The sequence below is a fragment of the Ammospiza caudacuta genome, chromosome 3, assembly GCF_027887145.1.
Source record: "Ammospiza caudacuta isolate bAmmCau1 chromosome 3, bAmmCau1.pri, whole genome shotgun sequence".
NCBI lineage: Eukaryota > Metazoa > Chordata > Aves > Passeriformes > Passerellidae > Ammospiza > Ammospiza caudacuta.
In genome coordinates this window covers 62,197,325-62,218,564 of record NC_080595.1, presented here as the reverse complement: position 1 = coordinate 62,218,564, position 21,240 = coordinate 62,197,325, and the positions used below count along the sequence as shown (strand labels likewise).

Sequence of the window (21,240 nt, the reverse complement as noted above, 5' to 3'; positions counted from 1 at the left end):
CAAGCCAAAAGATTTGTGCAGGATTCACGATGAGGAGATTTGGGGTTCTGCCTGTGTTTTTCATCCCTTTAGCACCCTTAGTTCTCGTATCTCAGGAGCTGAGATGGTTTTGCAGTGTGCTGCTCCCAGAAATGTCCAGACAGACTGATTTCTTCCCATAGCTTTATGGCACATGTCAACCAGACATGCCCAAATTTATGTTTGCAAGTCCTGTCCATATAGCAGTGATTTCATTACCTGCAGATAACAACAGTCAAGGCAAAATAATACAACACGGACCAGGCTGATTGTGGTTAACTAAGTTGCTTTTAGTTTATTAATTTTACCCATATACATAGATGACTTTGAACGCACCACGTGAAAGAGGCAGGACAAAGTATAAGAAAATGGTACAGGAAAATATTTCAATATGCAATGTGTCAGTGTACCTACTGTATTTCATACATATTTTACATTGAAAACCAAAAACCCTACAGTTTCCAGAGGATGTACACATTTTGTTTTGATCCAGCAAATTTAGTTCATTAATAAGTAAAAAAATAAATCTACAATAGCAACAGTGCAAACACATCAGAACTTGCATGGCATACAGAACACAGATGAATAAAAATTATTATACAAAGGACCCAGTGTTTCCTATGGTACTGGCTGTGATGTATACAATACACAACAGGGTAAGGAATAAACTGCAACTTAAACAGGAAGATGAACTGCATATTACTGGCTCTGTCTTGTATGGTCGCTCTATCTCAGGAGGTAAAGCTGTCATGCCTTGGATCTGAAATTAAAATAGAAAAAAATTATCAGAGTTTTGTCACATAAGATTAGAAAACTCTTTTTGCTCTCAAGATAATTGGCAGCTTGCCTGATAGTCTATTGATAGTTTTGTACTTGGGCTGTGACTCTCACTGTGGAAACATCAAGCTCAGTAAAAGTATGAATATACTGCATGCCAAACGATCAGCCATATCCAACATTCTCAGCTCGAGAGCAGCAGTACACACTGGCATCCTCCCCAGTCAAGCAAGGATAGACTTTGGTTGCTTGATTTGGATAACCTTATTTTGCTTTGTGGAGTAGTTTGGCAGGTTTGGTTGTTGTTTTCATCTTTCTGTCAAATAAAAACGAAAGCTGGCAGTGTCACCCTGCTGTGGGGACATAGGATGATATTTGAATGTGTTAATTTCTGAGTGCAAGACTCACACTTGCACGTACAAAACAGCTAAAACTGTGTACACAGGTTTTGTTCCACAGAACCACAGAATGGTTGTGGTTGGAAAGGATCTCTGGAGGTCATTGGGTTCCATGTCCCTGCTCAAGCAAGGTCACATACAGCAGTGTCATATTGCTAAGTACTGAGCATTTTTCATTCTTCCCATAGAACTCAGTGCAATTTTATGGGATTTGACGTAACTACGTGTTTGCTATAGTTTTGACATGAAATTGGAGACATTTGTGTACACAACCCAGCTTGCTTTTCCTAAATTTACTCCCTACATGTTAAAGAAAATAAGCTCTGCAGAAAGTATGCTCCTGGGCACATTTTTGAAAGTTTGAATGCCCACCTGTACAGCATATGCTTGCTTTGGGGACTTCATCTATGTTGCTATTATTCTGTACCCTAGAAAGAAACCCCAACTGAATATTGACTTAATCTTAGCTAACACAACACAAAAGTAAAACTGAAATACAGACCAACTCTATAGAAAAAAGAAGGTATTTTCAACTCAGTTCCTCTGCTTCAATTTTTTTCAGTCTTGTAACAACTGAGGGATTGTTTGGACATTCAGGTTAAATCTGTCTCTGATTTTGATGAGGATGGTCATTTAAGTGCAATATCACTAATAAGGGAAGAGAAAGGAAAGAGTCCTAATCTTAGCTTTCAAGAATATGCCCATGTCATTTTGAAAAAGGAAACTATGATTAAGGAAAATCTAAGAACTCCCAGTTCCAGTGAGTTCATTCTTTGAGTTGTAAGTATTGTTCCTTCATCCTGTAAGATAAAGAGCAACAGTATTTTCCATTAAAAGTATACCATTAAAAAAACCTCAGCCTATCCCCACTTGATAAAATTTCTGTGCTTTTCATCATCTTGACTTGTCCTCTGACAAATAATCAGTGAAAGGGTGGCTATGCAATTGCTACTAGCCAGCAGCTGTAAAGGTCAAGAAGTTTAACCAAAACTGGTGAAAAGTCACAGCATTGTCTACAACTGGTTTTTTTCTGTCTACAGCTACTTTCCACAGGAAGTCTACAATGGGACAGAACCTCTTTGATTACTTATAGCACACAGTATTCCTTTGTCATCCAATGGGCAGAACAGTCTGACCTATGCTGGAAAAACACAAGAATGCTGCTGTAGGAAGGGCAATTTCTTCAGCACCTGAAAGGACCGTGTGACACACTATGAGGAAGCATGGACTATCTTTTAAGGTGAGGAGGATGAAGCCGAAGTCCTTTAATAGGAATTACTTCATCAGTAGTATCTCACAGCAGCTCTGCTACACTGGACTGAAATCACAATAGGAAATAAGCTGGTACAGTGAGACTGCCTCTCATTCTGAACAGAAAATCTCAAAAAAGTGAAAGCCTAGAATTTGGAGTCTGTAAAGGAATTCAAAGAGGAATACATATTTTAAAGCATCCCTTTTAGGGATGATATGACATGCACTAGCCATTCTTTTTAAACGAACATCAACATTAAAGATGACAACTTTTCTCAGCAGTGTCCTGGTAAAATACCAATAGATATTTAGAATAAATAATAATTTATTGGAGAATTATTTTTTCTCTTACAGGTTTTTTCATCAAGACAATAGGGCAAGTAAAACCATGGAAAATAAAATCTTAGTAAGTTGCAGAAAGGGAACAGACTACCCAATTTTATTTTTCTGGCCCAACACTATAGACAATTCTAGGACCACTAAAAAAGCAAGACTTATTGCAAGAGTATTCATACAGCTTTAGGTTGTCTAGATGCCCAAGTTAAGAAGGCATATTCTTAAGTCTTCATTATGCAGTCAGTAAACTTCCCTTAGAAGGTGTCTCAGAGAGGAAACCTGATTTAGGGATTTCAAATCATCTGTTGCAAGACCCTAACATAAGTCCCTGACCATGGAGGTGGCCAAGCTAGGACAGCTTCCTGGCATGGTGACTTCACCTGGACACACATGGCTGCTCTCTGATCAGTCCCAGCCCCACTGAAAGACTCCATCCTCCTATTACTGATCCCAAGTGCTGATTAAAGCTCCAACTTCTCTATTCTTTCTAAATGCTTCTAGAACTCAAGTTAGATGAAAGTACTGGTAAAACATTCTCATCATTTGTTATTGTATGTAAATTAAATATAGCTGCTTAAACATCCTGAAGACATATAATCAGATAGTTATTCACATGCATTGAAACACAGTAAATCAGATTAGTTTCATGTCATCGTTGCCTCCTTTTCAGCACACAGACTTACCGACCATTCTGCATTATCTGTTTTTGAACATCTCACGTTCACAGGTAGTTTAAGCACAAGTTGATTATAGGAGAGACCCTCTGATCTGGACCATTTGAATTTGTTCATTGCATCCATAAAAGACAGGTTTTTATATTGTTTAGGACTCTTGATAATGAAAGGCCAAGTCCTAAAGTAAAAGAAACAATTAATTTAAAGAAATAGATAAAAACTATCAAGCTAAAATGAATGAGGAAAACTTTTGGGGAACTTACTCAGAAAAATAAACACACTACAACTGTGTATATTATGCCTAGCTCACTAAGTTCTCTTTTCAACTAAGTTCTCTTCTACTGAAAACGGATGCAGTTTCATTGATTTTGACAACCTTATGAAAGGCTGTCAGCAGGTTAGTACTTGCTACCAGATGCTTTTAGAAATGAAAGACTTCAAGAGTTGCATTGCTCTTCTCTGATCGACAAACTCAATGCACAAGCAATAGAAAACAGATCTGCTGTAACTTCTGAAGAAAACAAAAACAAAAGAAAGCCACACCCACTCCTAGGTTTGGCAGGCCAGGTTGCCAAGGAACCTTTGCCATTAGAAAGCTGCTTCCAGATGGTTCTGCCAAGCTCAGGTCAGAACTGAGGAGTTGCTCTGCACTGGTGGGCAGCAGATAATAACAGGTGTTGTGGACATTCCCTTTGGCATATTCCTGCAAGCTGGCTGGAAGGGCGCTTTTGGCCAGAGGTGGTTTAGAGACCTGCTGCACTGCTCTGGAAGATCTGTCTGGCCAAGTGTGGGAATCCTTCCCATGAACAAATGGGCACAATCTCATTTCTCACCAGCCATATGGAAAGGGAAGGAATGAGATTTCATTTAGTAAAGAAAACTAAACAAGTAACATAGGAAAATTTAAAAAAATCCAAAAATCCAAACCCCACAACCTTCTCAATTGTTTCTGCTTTCTCCTTGTTTGACTTTACTGAGAAGAATGGAAAAAACATGGTAGAGGAATCAAACACAAAATCAATACAGCTGGAGGAAGAACAGAAGTATCTAAACCTTTATCAAGTAACCTAATTAATACTGTGATTGGAGCATGAGTTATCTTTTCAGAATACTTTAAACAGATCTGTGTTACCTTGTACTAGGCTGTCTCCCACTTGCTTTGGGGAAATTGCCTATGCCAGAGTTTTGCTCCACAACATCTAGGCATAGAGACTGTGATTTTAACCAAGTATTTTGGTACTCAGGCCACTATTATGGCCCAATCACTTTTATCTCTGCTCCTCATGATTTAAACTATTGTTGTGCCACCAGACAGAGGAAAAATGTTTTAAAGGGAGCCACAATGCTTTGATCCTACTCCCAGTTTGCATTTGTATGTCAAGAGAGACTTTGGAAGAGTCAGTGAAGCAATTCTAGTGTTAAACTGACACAAGAGAGATGAGGATCAGGTCACATATCCTTAGGCTGACAGAGTTTAATGAAACAAGAATTGTGGATTAGGTCATAAATACTAGAGGCATTAATAATCTCCTCTTCTAATTACTATTCCATTTGTGGCAGACAGTCTGCATACTTACTCTATTCAGAACATATTTATTTCCCCAGGCCAAATGTGCATTTTTTTGCTTAAGTACAGTTATCATGAATGAACACTCAAGAGAGCATACATTTGTTAGAGTATTTTCTTTCTAAGCTCAGAAAGACTCTTTTAGATAGGACTAATTTAGAAACTCTGTTCTCCCTACATTAAAAGAGGTTGTAAATGGAAATAGTGTGGAAAATTATGTAGATATTGATTGCACTGTGACTTCCTTCAAACTCGTCTTGAACATAAATTTCAGAACTAAGACCACTAAGCCTGTATGTCAAATTATTTTGCAATAATAGCTTTATATGGTTTGTTAAGATAAACTGTATAAGCAAAGACAACTTTTAAAATTTGTAATGACACACAATTAGTCTATCCATTTGATCTTAAAATCTTACTATTACAGTAGTTTAGTGCAACTAAAAATACAAATGTAATTCACCTTTCACCACAAAATGTTCATTCAACTTTTTATTGTTTGATTATTTTTCTGCATTTCATTCATTGAGAACATTCCAATTCTGACTCTTCTCACTGTTTACAACCTCCTGTTGAGATGCTTTAATCTTAAGCACTATAAGGAACATATTTTTGTCCTCGGAATTCCTGTCAACAGAACTACCCAGGGAAATTCAATAACCAGCTCACAAACTCTTTTTCAAGATTACTTCTCTTTATATGAGACATTGACATGTTTTAATAAATTGATAGATTTAAAACATTGATATATAGCCTCTTTACAGATGTATGTGGTAAAAAAACCCAAAACAAAACAATGTAAACAGTATTATTTCCTTAAAAAAAGAAACTACTTTTCTATCAGAAGAAAAAAAGATGCAAAATAATTTGGCAGGAAAAATGGCAGCACAACATATTGACCAAAAAAAGCGGCACAATGACTATATTTCTTTTCTTTCTACCAGAAAGAAAGAAAAGTTGTATAAAAATGATCCAAGAATCCCACAGACAGAAAGAGAGGTGCTGCACATATTCATAAAGATTTTACATACCTGACTGGTCGATAGATTTCCTTAACACCGATGAACTGGAGCTGTTCCATTATATCAGGAATACTCGCACAGCGGGTGAGGTTGATTCTCGGGTAATAGAGCAGGTATGACAGGCACATTTCATTCCTGGTGCTCAGACCACCCTGAAAATGGGATTTTTCGTTAATCAGGGTAGCACTGGAATCCCACAGATTAAACCACTGATTAGCATTCAGATGCCAATGAAAGGTGTATGAGAAGGCCAAATTTGACAAGTTTATCTCGTACATGAGGTTATCAAGTAGCAAGAGGCTATTACATAATTAATTACAAAATACTCTGGAAGGTCAAGCAACAGCTTCTAATTTAAAAGACATCAGAAAGAACACCTGTGAATGAAATAAGGCTCATATTATATTGAACTGTACTATCTGAGAAGTTCAGGTTTGCTTTCACTTGCCCCCGAGGTACTTAGATTTGCCACGTTTCAGAAAAGTGGAACAAATAAGGAAAAAAATCTTGTAGGACAATTAATGTGTTTAATAAGAAATATTATTAATAAGAAATATGTTTAATAAGAAATTAATTTAGCTTTGCCTATTAAAACAGAGGCTGGGATGGAAGATTCATATTCCTTACAACCTATGAACTTAGGTTGTAAGTACATATGCCAGTAAAAAGCAGGAAGGAAAAGAATTATTTCTATTAACAGATAATGTTGACTCAAGAAAAAATGAGCATGCATTATAAAATTAATTATTAGAATATAATATTTCTAGCTAACAGAAGAAACAGACTCTTAAGCAATCTTCCATTGAGAACCATGGGGCAAACAACCAACTTAAAATTAATCTTGGTAAACATGGACAAGATTATAAACTGCACGTTCCTATATCCTGGGTGGGAACAGTTCCACAAGTCTCATGGAACCACAGGAATAGGAATGGAGAAAACAAACACATGTGCCAAGAGTTAGTGTGGTCACCATACAGGAAAACAGGACAAAAACTCAAAAGCCTTCATTCTTGCTCTTTTGCTTCTCATTAAATAACTACTGCATGCGCCTACATGCAATCCATTACTCAGGGAGAAGTATCCCTTTTCTCTCTGGATGCCAGGAACAACTTTTCCCTGCAAAACAGACAGCCCTCAGGTCTCACTTCCCAGAGGTCTGGATCCAGCCACTCCCCAGGAAGCAGCATCAGACCCTGGCACAGGCAGCTGTATCCCTCCCATAGACAAAGTGGGTTTGGCATCACTGTGTGTGTTCCTAGACAACTGGCACAGTCCAGCCCATGTCTGAGCAACCAAATTTACTTCACCTCCAAAACCCAGTGACTGCATTGCAATGCCCAGTGCCTCTGTTAACCTATCCAGCTGCTTCTGGGAGACTGTGCCAAACCAGAGCTGGACACCCTCAGCAGGGAGGAGTGGGTTCCCAACACCTCTTCCCAACCCAAGGACCTTCATTCTGCCTGGATTCTGTATTAGGCACAAAACTAAATAGTTGGAAAACCTCCTGATCACAGTTTATCTAAAAATCAATACAAAAGAACTGGCAATTACAACTCCAAGGAAAAATGTGCAACAAGTTCATAAAAATAATTCATTACAGTATGTAGAATTTGTATGTTAATACATGTTGTGAAGAAAGCACTCCTTATACCAGAAAAATTTGACTTCTAAGAATTTTTTATGAGCTGATGTGCTTATTTTTACAAACTATGCATATGAATGCCTTAAGCAAAAGATCAGACTAAGATCACAATAGCTCAGATGACCTTAAAGACTAAGAATCTATGAAAGGAAAGACAATAAATAGTTATGTGCACACAGGAATTAGTAAGTAAATTCACTTTTTTAAAACAGTGTTCTGTGAAAAAGGTTTTAGTCCCCAGTTTTATCTGTGTACTTATTTTGATCCACCAAAATATTGCTTACCCATGTCATACGAATTCGGTCCACAGTACTGTAGTGGCATTCTGTGACTAAATTATCCCCCTGAAATACAAAATTTAGGAAGTTCACAGTTCTGAACTTCATCAACACCAGTTTCAGGTAACCACAGATGACAGCAAGCACTTAAGTAATAAATATCAGAGCAGTGGATATGACTTTTTGAAAGAGTGAAGGATTAGGTAATTGCCATATGTTAAGGCCTTGGCACTTAGTATTCATATTATCCAGATCCTCAGGGATCCCCCATGGATTTAAACAGAGTCTTAATAAGAGTGTTGTCTGGATTTCTTTTAAAATAGCAATGAAGGTACACAGGTACCATCCAATTTTCTGGAAAATTATATAGTAGACAATGTAAACAAATGATACTTGCTGCAAAACTCATCCAGTGCTACTTTACCCAGGCTAATTTACACTGCCAACTTCAATAGAAATATCTGGCAAATGAGGAAAAGAAGGCTTTCCACATCAGAAAAACAACTATATCTCTGCCAAGCCTGGGAGTAGAGGAGTGGCAGGCAAAGACTTCACTACATTGACAGATATGTATGGGAAAGGCTGAATACTTACCTTCTCAAGCACATACAATTAACTTTTTGGTGTCTTGACAAACTGATCTACAGTTTGGTAATAGTTTCACTCCCTGTGAAACTAATCGAGTACAAATTTGAAAATCACCGTGATAATCAAGTGGATTTTTTTTTTGTATCATCATCTTTGCTTATCAACCATTATACTTCCTTAAAAACACCAGATCACCCTTCAAAGGCTGAGAATTTCTCCTTTCCTACAGGCTGTTTCTCCAGATCAAGGCTAGCACAATCTGTACTCCAGACTGCTGGAAGAAGGTGCATCAGCTTCATGTCAGTAAATGGAGACAGAGGTTTCTGAAGTAGCTTGAGCTGGCACAGTGTCACTAATTCCAGTGGGAATACTCTGTTCCCATCGATGAGGTCTCTGGCTCTTGTATCTTACAGACTGGATAACATTCACTAAAATTGTTCCTTCTCTTAGACTAGATCTGCTGCTTCCAAATGGAGAAGAGAGTGCTACTATGTGAGGAAAAAAAATAACATGGACTCCACAAACTGAAAGAAGGTTACACTCTTGGGAGAGATCATAGAAAGAGAGAATAACAAGAATTTACGTGAAAAATCATATTATTAGTTAATTGATTAAACTGTTCTCTGAATTATACCAGATGATGTATGTAAAGCTGCACTGGTAATTTTGCATAAGATGAAAATGAAATGCATAAAAAATGGTTCTCTTCAGAGAAAGAATTCCATCTTCTACTTGAGCTGGGGTTTTTTTTTGTCGTTTTGCTGTTACTATCAAATGCTCTTTATAGTTTTTCTGTTGTCTATTCCCTTATGTTCTTGAATTTTAAGAGGCCTTCTGTTATAATTGCATGAATTTTCCTAAAAATGTTACAGGCTTTCTCTGCAAACCTGTCATCTTCTGCCAGCCCTCTTCCTAAACCCTTCAACCTTCTTTCCTGAAGGAGGTACTTTGTCTTTGAAGCCCCTAAACTAAGAGCAATTTGACTTCAAAGAGTAAATTCTGCACTTGAACATCCAGGTTTTGCTGTAGAAATTAAACTATAAAGTTAGCATTTCAGCTTCTTGTCTTTAAAGTACAAATATCAAAGCCTCACAGTGTGGGAGACGAGACATAAGAGAGAAAGGGGCTTAAAGAGAAGCCCCTGAAGTTTAAACCATGGGGCTCCTGATCATACTTGAAGTTCAGTCATTTCAATGTTCTTTTCAGACCCATCTCCCTTAGTGATTCCAATTGTAAATAAATTCAATTTTTTGACGCTTTGCAACTGTCAATTTAAAAACATGCTTTTTCACATGCACCAGGACAAGCTGCTCTCCTGGCCAGATCTGGAGCATCAAGGAGATCTTTGCAGCACTAAAATTTCTGTCATCATGCCAAAACTTAAATATGGATACTGGGTGGAACAAAAGAAGAGTGAATAATTTTTAAATGAGTGACACACTAAAAATGCAGACTCCTTTCATGCAATACCTATGCATAGTTACTGGTTTATAATATAACTGTAGTTGGAATATTTCTAAAAGTTCTATTGCATTATTTTCAGGAATACAGTAGATAGAGTTGTATGATTTCTTCTTTCAAAGGGTTTTGTTTACTAGAGAAACATCAGGTGGAACATGGGCATGGAGTTTTGCTCCCAACAAGAAAAAGTGTGAAACAAACAGAAGACTTGGCTGATTTTTAAACATGTTTGTAAGGCTGGATACTTGCTGTGTGCAAATAATGAAATATGCTACTTGGTCGCACAGCTCTGTAAAGCCACACAGAGGCATTTCCATTATTCATCTTTCTGGATGAGTGAAGATGGTACAGCCCAAAACAAGGGATTTTCTAATCTGCTTTGTTCAAACATTTGTGATAGTAAAGTTCAATTATTATGGATATCAAACATATCCAAGGAATAGCTTGATTTGGTGAACCAAGCCAGTTCTGTGGTGACTCATGTGGACACTCCTGAGACACTGAAACTTTAATGCATGAGTGACTCTGCAATAAGTGGAAAACATCCAACAGAACATCCAAGAATTCTATGATGCTAGGCTAAGAAATTGTGTGGCAAATTTAATCCTAAAGGTGAGAAAATTATAGGCACATGATCTCTTAAACACTTTCAGGAAAAGAACTAAGAGTGTCATACTGGCAAGATGGTTCTTTCTTCATTCAGGTACTGAAACTCCTGGAAGTTGAAGTCAAACTCGTCGTCATAAGCAAGCAGCTTCTGCTCCTCGCCGTTGTGGAAGTGGCGCATCCTGATAGCTCTGCCAGCAAGGTGAGCATGGAGAAGTACTGCAAACACTTGAATCCCAGCAGGTCTCTCAGCACCCAGAGCCTGGCCAAGAGAAACCAACATCATCACTGTTCCCAAATGAAAAGTAATGTAATATAATTCCATCTACAAACAGTGAAAATACATTCATTAATGCATTTTGAATTCACTCAGTTTACTGAAAAATGCAGTCTGAAGCAAAACCAAGACATTAAGTGAAATTCGGAGTTTATACAAAAAAGGCTATGGTTTTTTCTGTGATTATTTTTTATAACCAAAACATGTTTTTACTCCTAACACACCCATTTGTTAAAATGAAAATCAACTGGACTGCAAATAATTCTCAAGAGTTTTAAGACTTTCAAAGGAATAGTACTAAAACCTGCACATTATTTTGGTGCTAATGGCCAACACTAATGAATGTGGATGTTTATTGTGAAAATGAATTTCTCTGCAGTTATGAATGATGCCAAGAGACGCACTTCAAATTGAGAGGCTAGTTGTAGTTGTAACATCCTCTACTTTCCATCTTTAAGTGAACTGGTAGGGAAATACCATAAGTCTAAATCTAAAAGTTTTTTTCCAGGTCAAAAACATTTGCAAATTAACTTTTCCAAATTGACACAAATCTGGCATCACTCCCATTCTGGCTGACATCTACTGATCTAAACTTTATGTTGAGTATGAGTATGCTATAATTATTGATCAGAGCTCAAGGTAGAAATAATCTGTCATCACAATACCTTTCAAGAACAGCCCTAGGGTCAGAAGCCTCATGATAATGGATAACTCAAGAGTTGTAAGGCTGAAAATGCCAGGAAAATACACAACATTTAACACCACCAAAAACAAAACTAAATTTTGTATCTAATTTAGCCTTCATTGTAAACCATGTTATTAATTCAACCTTTCCCTATGGAAGACAAAGTATATGAGAATCTCCCATTATACAGTCACCACAGATTTTAGACAGTGCTTCCATTGCCTGCAGAGATATTTCAGTTATCTTAATGAAACCAAGAACTTAATAAATGCAAAACCTGATTAGGTCTTCAGTTTCTGTGGCTGGTGTAAGAACACCTTTCAGGCTTTCATTTCATCGTTAGAAGCCTTTTGCACATGCCCACATAATACCAAAGTTATTAATAGCTTTGCCACGGAAAGCAGTGGATGCTTACATATTGAACACAAAACAAAAACATTGCAACCCCTGTGTCATCCATTATTATTCAAATAAATAAAGCAGCCTGAGTAGTGAGCATGCCAAGTACCCAGTTCAAAAAGACAACATTTTGGAGGACAACATGTACCACTAGATGCCTTTGCTCACATCTTTTAACTGTAACTATCAAATTTTCCAAGAGGTTCAAGTGACTCTTCCAATTATTTCCATGAATGAAAACCAGTGGATTCAGGCAAGGGACATACCTCTTCCAGACATTCCAGTGTGCAGTGACCCTCTGACACAAATTCAGGCATGCCTGGTGGGATATTGTGGAAAAGGCTGACCCAAAGACCAGCTTCAATAACCCCAGCATCGTATTTCCTTAAAACTGGAGTATAAATTAGCCTCAAACCAGAGTTATCTATCAAGCCTGCAACAAAAGAACACACTTAGCCATGGCTAAAAATCAGGTTTTTAAAGGAGGAAAAAACCCAAACCATATTGTTTCATGTTTTTCATGCTATATCATAAGTTTTCTACATGAAAATCAAGGAATCAATCTCAGTATCATGGAAATGAGTGAAACCATATGCAGGAAGTGGTTTTTTCTCTTCAAAATTTTCAAGCCACATGTTGTCTTCTAGTTGAGAATTTTATCTATTTCTTTATCTTGGGTCCTACCATTAATTATATTTTTCCCTTTGCTTTGGATTGCCTGTTACATTACAGACTACCTGAGATGAAAAATACATCCTTTTTACAATCTCTCCAATTAAGAGAGCATCAATTAAACATGAAAATTGCCTTACTAAATCCCAGACTTGTAGACAATACCCCCACCTTGAGTGAAGTAGACAAGAGAATTACAGAGTATGTTAATGTTGCTCTGACTCAAGAACTTATCTTAATTTCAGAAATTGGTTTAAAGAACCAAAGCCTGCTGTTTGGAGGCTGTGTTTTTAAGAGCCAAAATAATACAAATCTATTTTGTTCACCCACATATGTTTAGCCATATGTGTTTGTTTGTGCATCTATTAATAATTTATGTTGCCTTATTTATCTAAATGCTTAGAATACTTGTCTTCTTTTAGTAATTTTTATTTGTAAAGATATTGACAAAAATTATTAATCTGTTTGTGCACAGGAACTAAATTCTGTTAGCTCATCTATTAATCTCTTTGTATTTTTGAATAATAACTGAAACAATTTCAATTTTGAAAATGAAAAATGCATATTGAATATCTCAGAGAAGGTAAGATGCTTCCTAATGACCTATATTAGTCTTCTGAAAAACAAAGCATACATAGCAGTGCCTGGAGCCAAATTTTACATCAATATGATATCAGCAGTCTATTTTAAGATAAGCAAATGGCAGAGGTACAGAGCAGGGATTGTTGCACACTAAAATACCTAAGATGGAGTAGTGCATATAAATATTAAGGAACGAAGGATATGACCTGTGCATAGCCAATTAAGAATTGTAATCAGCCTTGAGACCTTCTGCAACATACAAATCATATTTAAGGTGATACATTGTGTCCCACAACATCCCAACTTTAGCATTTGGGAATCCCTACTCACTCCCTTCCTGGAGAAATTTGTACCACCTCATCAACTTGACCTTTTCCTTTTGGTTTTTCTGCTTCAGAAATTTTTAGACATTGTTAATGTCTAAATGTCAGACACTCTGCTGTATGGCAAAACTCTGGTATGTCAGAGTGTCTGATAAACAATCTCAAAAGAGGCCACCTTTCAAATGAGAAGTGAATGTTAAGGACTACAAAACCAGAAACAGTGAAACCCATCCATATTAAACTAAAACATGTTTCAACTCCTCCTAACTGGGAGCCAAAAGTCACTACCAATCTGAGTCACTTAGGAAAACATTACCCCAGGTCACAAAGTGAGGCAAACAGTGCAGCCTTTCACCAAACTGTGAAAATGCAGGTGCCAAAACACACAAAGGAAGGTGACCCAGTGGCAGGTTTGCTGCTCTGTCAGGAGAACTCATTTGTCCCCACCTGAAGCAGATGGAGCACCCAGGTCTGCTCTCTTGCACTCCTGGCACAATCTTACACTGTGTATTTTGCCAGGGAGGAGGAAAACTATGACCTGGATTACAAACACTCTGCTCTGCCTACGCTGTCTGAATTTTCCCAGGTCTTTTGGGACTGTCCCAGCAAGGCACAATTGTTCCTATTGCTTAAAAGGAAACAAAACATTATCAGTTTTCCAGTTTTTTGTATGTGCCACTTCAGCTAAACCAACACTATCATGAACTGTCAATTAAAACAAAGTTATGGATTTAGGGACACAACCAAATCAAAGGGACAAACCAAAGGGACACAGTTTTTCAGCATGTGATTTCTTGGGTTTTCATGCAACATTTGATGAAAATGCATACAATATCAAGGATGCAAATTAAGTTTATTGTATCCCACGTCCTGAAAGCACAGAGTCTGTCACTAAATTAAAAAAATAATTTAAAATATGAAGATGGGAAATGACAGTAAGGCAGAGTGCCATAGCCCACATAGCAGATTTTATTTTAATTAAAATTTTATTTTATTTTAAATAAAATTTTATTTTTATTTTATTTTATTCATGAGGGTGTAAAGAAAGGCCAGTATACTATCCTGCATTGGATTTTACTCAGTTCATATGTAGCAACCACCACAATATTCCTGGGTACAGTAAGTTAATAAACTTCTGTTTCAGAACAAAAAAGTATCTTTCCCAGAGGCATCTTCAAAGTTCCCCTGATTTTCCTGGGATTTTTTGTTTCTCCCTTTTACTTCTTCTAAATATAAATTAAATTCAGGAAGAACAATTTTAAAACACTATTACAAATTAAAAACTTATATTTTAAGATAAGCTGGTTTTTGCTGGTGAATGGTCAAGACACTTGAGTCTATACTTCTGCTTCAGAAACTGTCCACTGTTCAGGTAGTTGTACATCTAAAAAAATGCAGCAAAAAAAAAATTCAAGGGCAGTGAGAAAAACACTGTAAACCAGGAACTATTGATCAGGAGCAGAAATAACCCTCAGTTTTTTATTTGCTCTGTTTGCCATGCAGTGCAGGGATGAGCACTTGTGTGTAGTACATTTTCCAGTCTGGCATGCTTTAAAGCCTGTGGGGCTACAAACCTTCTGTCTCTGATGGATTGTCATAATGCACCTCCATAAGGACAAATAGAGGGTCAGCTGCTGTGCCGATGGATAAGCCAACGTGAGGAGGGTAGGTGAAGCCCTGGAAACCAATACACATGGAAATCAATACAGAGTTAGGGTATTTTTTGCCATAGTTAAAAGTCAATTTCTCTTTGCAGGTACATTGACTCCTTCTTGCAATGGTATCATCATATTAATGATAAAATTTACAAATATCACTTCTTTTACAACTTTCTGAAGATGGCATTGTGATAAAATGTACCTACTATGTACTTAATAAACTTAATAACTATGTCAATATAAAATAGTAGATCTAATGCTTCCCAGAGGACAAGGCTCTGGGCAAACTAGTCTAACTTCACCTCTGACCCTGCTTTGAGTAGGAGGCTGAATTAGAGACTTCCTGAGGTCCTTTCCAACCTGCATTATCCTGTGATCTTACAATTATTTATTCTGTATTTATTGTTTGAGCAGAAAAGGAAAATTCCATTTTAAACTTACAAACATTGCATCATCAAGCACTTAGTCTGACAATAAAACCCTTATGAAGAGATGAATCAACATTTCAAATGTTCCCAGCTTCTAAAAGCAGTAATTCCCAGGGAATACTGAGGTTGCATGTAATTAACTTGCTTTTTGTGCACAAATAACTCTATTCTAAGTAAAATTATTTGAACAATAAAGGTGATTTTTATGGCTATGTTTCCACTAGCAAGCCAATAAAGAAGTAGCTCTGCATGGTGAAACAGCTTGCGCTGGACCCACTGCCCCCAAACGATGCTCCTCTGGACAAGCTCTGGTCAGGTTCCATTTATTGCTAAAGGTGCTGGGTTCACCCCTGCACATTTATTTTAACTTCATCCCAGAGAGGCTTGTGCAAATTCTCAAACCACTCATGATGATAAACAAAGCTTTGTAAGTGGGGATAACTGGGAGATTTACTTCAAAAGCTCACTCTTGATTCAACCCAAAATACCAGTATCTCCTAAGTGAACTCATTTACCAAATTCACTTTAATTGGAATTAATCTGCACCATTTTATAGTTTATAGCTAATATTTTAATACACAATTTGACATTCTAACTTTCTGAAATTTGCAATTTGAGATTCCAACTTTTTGATGCTTGATAGACATTATTGGATTAATTGTAGTTCATAGTAAAATTTATTATCATCTTCATTCTACATAGGGGTAAGCTAAAGCTAAAGTTAGTGAAATGGGTAATTGGGCAAACCTGAATGTAACCCAGATCTGTCAGATTCCTCTCTACAGATTTAACAACAGCTTCATCCTTGCAAGAACCTCCATAGGGCTTGTCAAATGATAACTTATTTATATGAGTTTTTAATTTCACTTAGATTAAGACAGTTAAAAGTACAAATACTAGGTCAGAGCATAGCTGATGGCAAAAATGCACAAAGCATACACCAGGGATAACACTCCTAGTGGATTAAACTTCTTTTGATGGGTCCATGTAACAACTCTTGCTTCTTCACACTGCAGCATTTGCAGATGGTTTTGGACTGCAGGCTGGCAAATGAAGGTTCCAGAAAGTTTCATCACCCCAGTCCCTCTCTCTGCCCAAACCATCATTTGGGCACACAGTGAATCAAGGGTGTAAAGAGCTAGGATTCTTTTGGTAGTCATGCTGTGTTATGTCAGCTGAAAGCACTAACTTTAATGCAGCCTAAATTAACATGAAATAAGCTGCAAACACAGCCTGGGGTGAGCATGGCATCACAGCCTCTGTTTTCTGTAGATATGCCTCACTGCCATATGTAAAGTGGTCCTTATGCTGGCCCTGCACTGACACAGGACCTCTCCTACACTGAAATGTTTCTTTGGACAGGTAAGAAACTTCAGAATGATATGCCTGAATGGGGCAACACTGAAACCAGGTCCTGGTAAGGCACAAAATTAATTAAATTAATGTATAACTTCATTTGGAGAGTTGTGCCTGTGTGTGTTTTATGAAGCCACCTACAGACACTGCTTTTCTTTCTGTCATTATCCACAGGTAGCAGATACTGGTCATTGCTGGAGGCACTGTATTTCCATGTCAGATGGGACAAGCTGATACAGCCAGAGATTTCCATGCTCCAAAGCTATCTTCCTCCCCTAAGGCATCAACTCCCTCTCTACTATTTTTCATTACTTTTGGGTTGTCACTCAGGATGATCACTGCACTGCATACTTGAAAGGCCAAGAGGAGGTTGAGGACTTACTGCTGAGGCATTTAGGGACTGTGATCCCATACCATTAAGAACAGACAGATTAAGTAATCACTAATATACTAGGAAGACATTTCCTGATGATACACATCCTCAAAAAGCCCCACCGATGAACTATGCTAGACAGACATTCATCCTACCTCTCCTCCAATGGCCCAGGCAAAAATGACTGTCTCACATGTAAGAAAAGAGTCTGGCATGTTGGGGTGGTAACACTCATGCCCATAGTCCAGAACACTGTCATTCAAATTGCTGCTGCACTGGTACAGGAGGATGTGGTGCACCAGGTTCTCGTGGCCTTTCTGGATCAATGGCTTAACCTGTCAATGGCAAAATTAAAAGGAGAAAAAAAAATGAAAACATATCTCAATGTGACTATTTCAGTGCAGGTATGAAGACAGGACTAAAAATTCTATGGTACTTTCATTTTAAAAGAGGAGACTCGATGTTAGATTGTACTTAGCTTGAGATGTAAGCCCAGCACTCTACAAACTCAAGGAGTGAAGTTTCCAAAATTTTCATTTTGCCCAAATGCATCAATGAGGGTCATGAGAAACATTCAGCATCTGGACAAAACCTCTGTTACAATCTTACTTGTTCTCTCTTCTCCCATCCTAGTCTTGCACTGTCACTTTTTTCTCCCTGCCCAGTCTTGTTTAGCCACATTCCAGTAGGAGGGGGGATATAAACCAGCTGAAAATGTGTTCTGCTGAACCAGCTTGGTGACTGAACTACTCAGAGGTTTTCATCCCTGTTTCTGCCTCTTTTGTACTATTTCAAATTACAGCTGCCCATAAATTCTGTATATCAAGGGTGAGCCTAGAGGTATACCCCACATAACTCAGCAGTTCAAAATGGACTTTGAAATTTTTTTGACATTTACAAGAAATTAGAATTATTTTTTTTTAATCCTCTCAGTTGTAAAGACTTTATTAACATGAAGTCATTCTTGAGAGGTTGGGTGCTCCAGCCTGTTTATGGCAGGGATGAGCTGGAGGGCTCTCAGGGGTGCTCCAGTGCCCCCAGTATAATTACACCACAGAATTTCTGCATAGGCTAAAATTATTTAATTTCCATGTAAGTGTTCACTCCCTGTTTGGATGGGTGATGTTAAATCATCTCTGTCAGAGATGATGTCCCTGGGGCAAAGATGAATACTTCTGAAAATAATTATTTTGCATTTCAGAATGACTATATTCCACAAAATATCAGCATATAAAGGACAGTATTAAAATGAAAGTGAGTTTTTCCCTTGCTTTTCCTTTCAAAGATTTCGTCCCATTTTATCATATCTACCTTCAAGTTCAACAAGATAAAGATTAATATTTTCACAAGGAAAACAAAGCTTTGACAATGCAACTCTTAAGATGCAGGGTGCCATGCAGTATTGCATTTCAGTATTAGGAAAGAGAAGGTTACTTAAAACAGGAAAAGAATATATATGCATCCTAAATTTGCATCCCTTTCATTTTGCAGGCACATCCATGTGCTACTGGAGGACAGGAACAGGGTAAGCAGGAGCAGTTTATTACATTATTAAAATATTGTCGACACGATTTCTCTCTCTGCATTTTGTTCAAACCACTAGATTAATTACAAAAGAGGAAGGGCAGGAGGAAGCAGCCAGAGCCTGTGTGCACCAAGGCCACCCTTGCTGACATGAATCTGCAAAGTTCATTGCAGTTGGGCTCTTGGAGAGGTCAGGTGCTGCTGAGCACCTGCATGTCCACCCAAGAAGAGCACAACCCACTTCACTGCACTTAGAAATCAGTGGAAGGATGCCAATTGATTCAGATGCACCAAAGTTTTATTCTGGAGGGAAGCTGAAATACTCCATAGGGGATCATCTGTACTGTTCTCAGTAATCCCTGCTCAGTTAGCATTACCACCCTTGTGAATTACTGCACTGTGGAAGTAAAAGGTATTTTTGAAGAAGATGAGTCAGTTTTTCCATGAAATAAGACTGTATTCCCCAATATATACGACTGAATGACAAAGATTCAGAAATCCATTCCAGCTTGATGTTGCTTCTTCCCTCTTTCCATCACACACCTGCATATTTATCCAAGTACTGCAGACCCACAGTCAGGACATGGCAGCTTATACATTAAATACTAGAAGGTATCTCTAGATTTTTGAAGCTCTGCATACTGTATATATGTTAGTCAAGAAATGGTTGTGGGAATGTTATCCCTTTATCTAGCAAGAAAAACAGGAACTTTTGTCCCAACATGTTATAGCTCTGCCTGCTGCTACAAGATCCCAGCACCTGCTGTGCTTACAATCACTACTTCAGAACCAGCTTCCCCTCAAAACAATGGGACATCACCAAAATTAGAAACTCACATCCTGTCATTGGTTTTTAGTGTCAGTTACCTAAACAATTACAGCACTTCAAAAAGCAGTTTTGTTCAGCTTTCTGTAGTGAAGAAAAGAAAATAAAAAACTAGAACAAATCCTTACACATCTTTCCAATGCATCTTGTAGGAAAACTTACATTCTTCAGATGCAGAAATAAATAATGAAGAGCGGCAGTGAAGGCATGCTTTTCACATATTTTTACTACAATCTGGTTAAAGAGAAATTTCTTTTTCCCCTTTTAAATAGCATATAAATAAGAAAGAAAGAAAATATTAGAGAGGTCAAAATTCTATTTTAAAAAATTTTAGGAAAATTTCATTAATCCCTCATTGTTCCAAAATGCATGGAAGTATTTTAATGGGTTCCTCCTTAAGGCTCACAGCATTACTGTTAAATGAAACAAGAGAAGGTAGAGGGCCAGAGCCCTTAGACACTTCTCTGATCTGAAAAATAACTAACTGTATTTACATACTAGGATAACTTTAGCAGAAAAGAAAATTAAAAAAAAACAATCCCATATTCTATTGTAGTGTTTAACGGGAGCAGGGATTTAAATATGCCATTCTACATCCCAGCTGAGTTCTGCCCTATTTGCTCAGCTATTGGTCATTTTAACTTATAGAATAGATTGGTTATTTAGGTTGCCTCATACTTCCTCTCTGACTTTCCACAAAGTACATCTGTACAGATTACTTTGTTCCAAGCCAAAAAGAAATTTCTAAACCTCTTTTTTTTTTCTCAAATAAACAAAATATTGTTTTCTGGCCAGCCTTACAAGTAATGATGAACAACAACTGAGTTTCTCAAATAAGGGGCCAAATTCAGGAAATCATTAATGCATTCAGAACTGCACATAAGTAGTCCTAGATGTAAAATCAGTTGCTAAAGTAGGTACCTATAATTAAGTCTCGAGATCAAGGTGGCTTGTTTACCAGAGTACTCATAGCCTCAATGAATGATAACACAATTTTCAGAGCTCTACTTCTCCTGGTCTCCAGTCACAATGACTGGACCAGCCCTGAAGAGTCACCAGGACTGTTTTGTAAATTTGTGATACTTTCAGGATATTTATGGAAAGAAAATAATTCGAAGTGGCACACTAGGGTGACTTAAGGAGTGAAATACACACACAAAAATTGATAAAAACAGGCATGGTACATAATATTCAGTAAACTCTGCAGATGTAAGTCAACAGCTAATTTTTATTTGGACACATCAATATTATACACAGCCTTGTTTGCTCTCTTACTACAAGGGCACTCTAAAATGACACCTGGAGCCAAGCAACAAGATAAGCAATAATTGAGTAATTTAGATGGGATGTAGTGAAAATGGGAATCCAGCTTTCATTTCCATTAATTATGAAGAAACCTGTGACTTTGAAATATATTTCCTTCCTCTTTCCTTGCCACTTCCTACCAATCTCTTGTTAGCCAAAGAAGTAAAGAAAGAAACTGAAAGGTGACTAAAAATGGAATATAGATACTAAA

The 21,240-nt window shown here is 37.4% G+C and overlaps 1 protein-coding gene across 1 annotated transcript in view; it reads right to left on the bottom strand.

Annotated features, from left to right (window-relative positions):
- Positions 1-333: 333 nt before the first annotated feature.
- MOXD1 (monooxygenase DBH like 1) overlaps positions 334-21,240 on the bottom strand; it is a 49,606-nt gene continuing 28,699 nt past the window's right edge. The window contains exons 5-12 of the mRNA XM_058802569.1: positions 17,530-17,709; positions 15,134-15,236; positions 12,249-12,415; positions 10,692-10,883; positions 7,973-8,032; positions 6,053-6,195; positions 3,464-3,632; positions 334-778 (exon numbers count right to left, since the gene is read on the bottom strand). Coding sequence (XP_058658552.1) covers positions 614-778; positions 3,464-3,632; positions 6,053-6,195; positions 7,973-8,032; positions 10,692-10,883; positions 12,249-12,415; positions 15,134-15,236; positions 17,530-17,709 — 1,179 coding nt within the window. The 3' untranslated portion in view covers positions 334-613. The remainder of the gene's footprint in view (positions 779-3,463; positions 3,633-6,052; positions 6,196-7,972; positions 8,033-10,691; positions 10,884-12,248; positions 12,416-15,133; positions 15,237-17,529; positions 17,710-21,240) is intronic.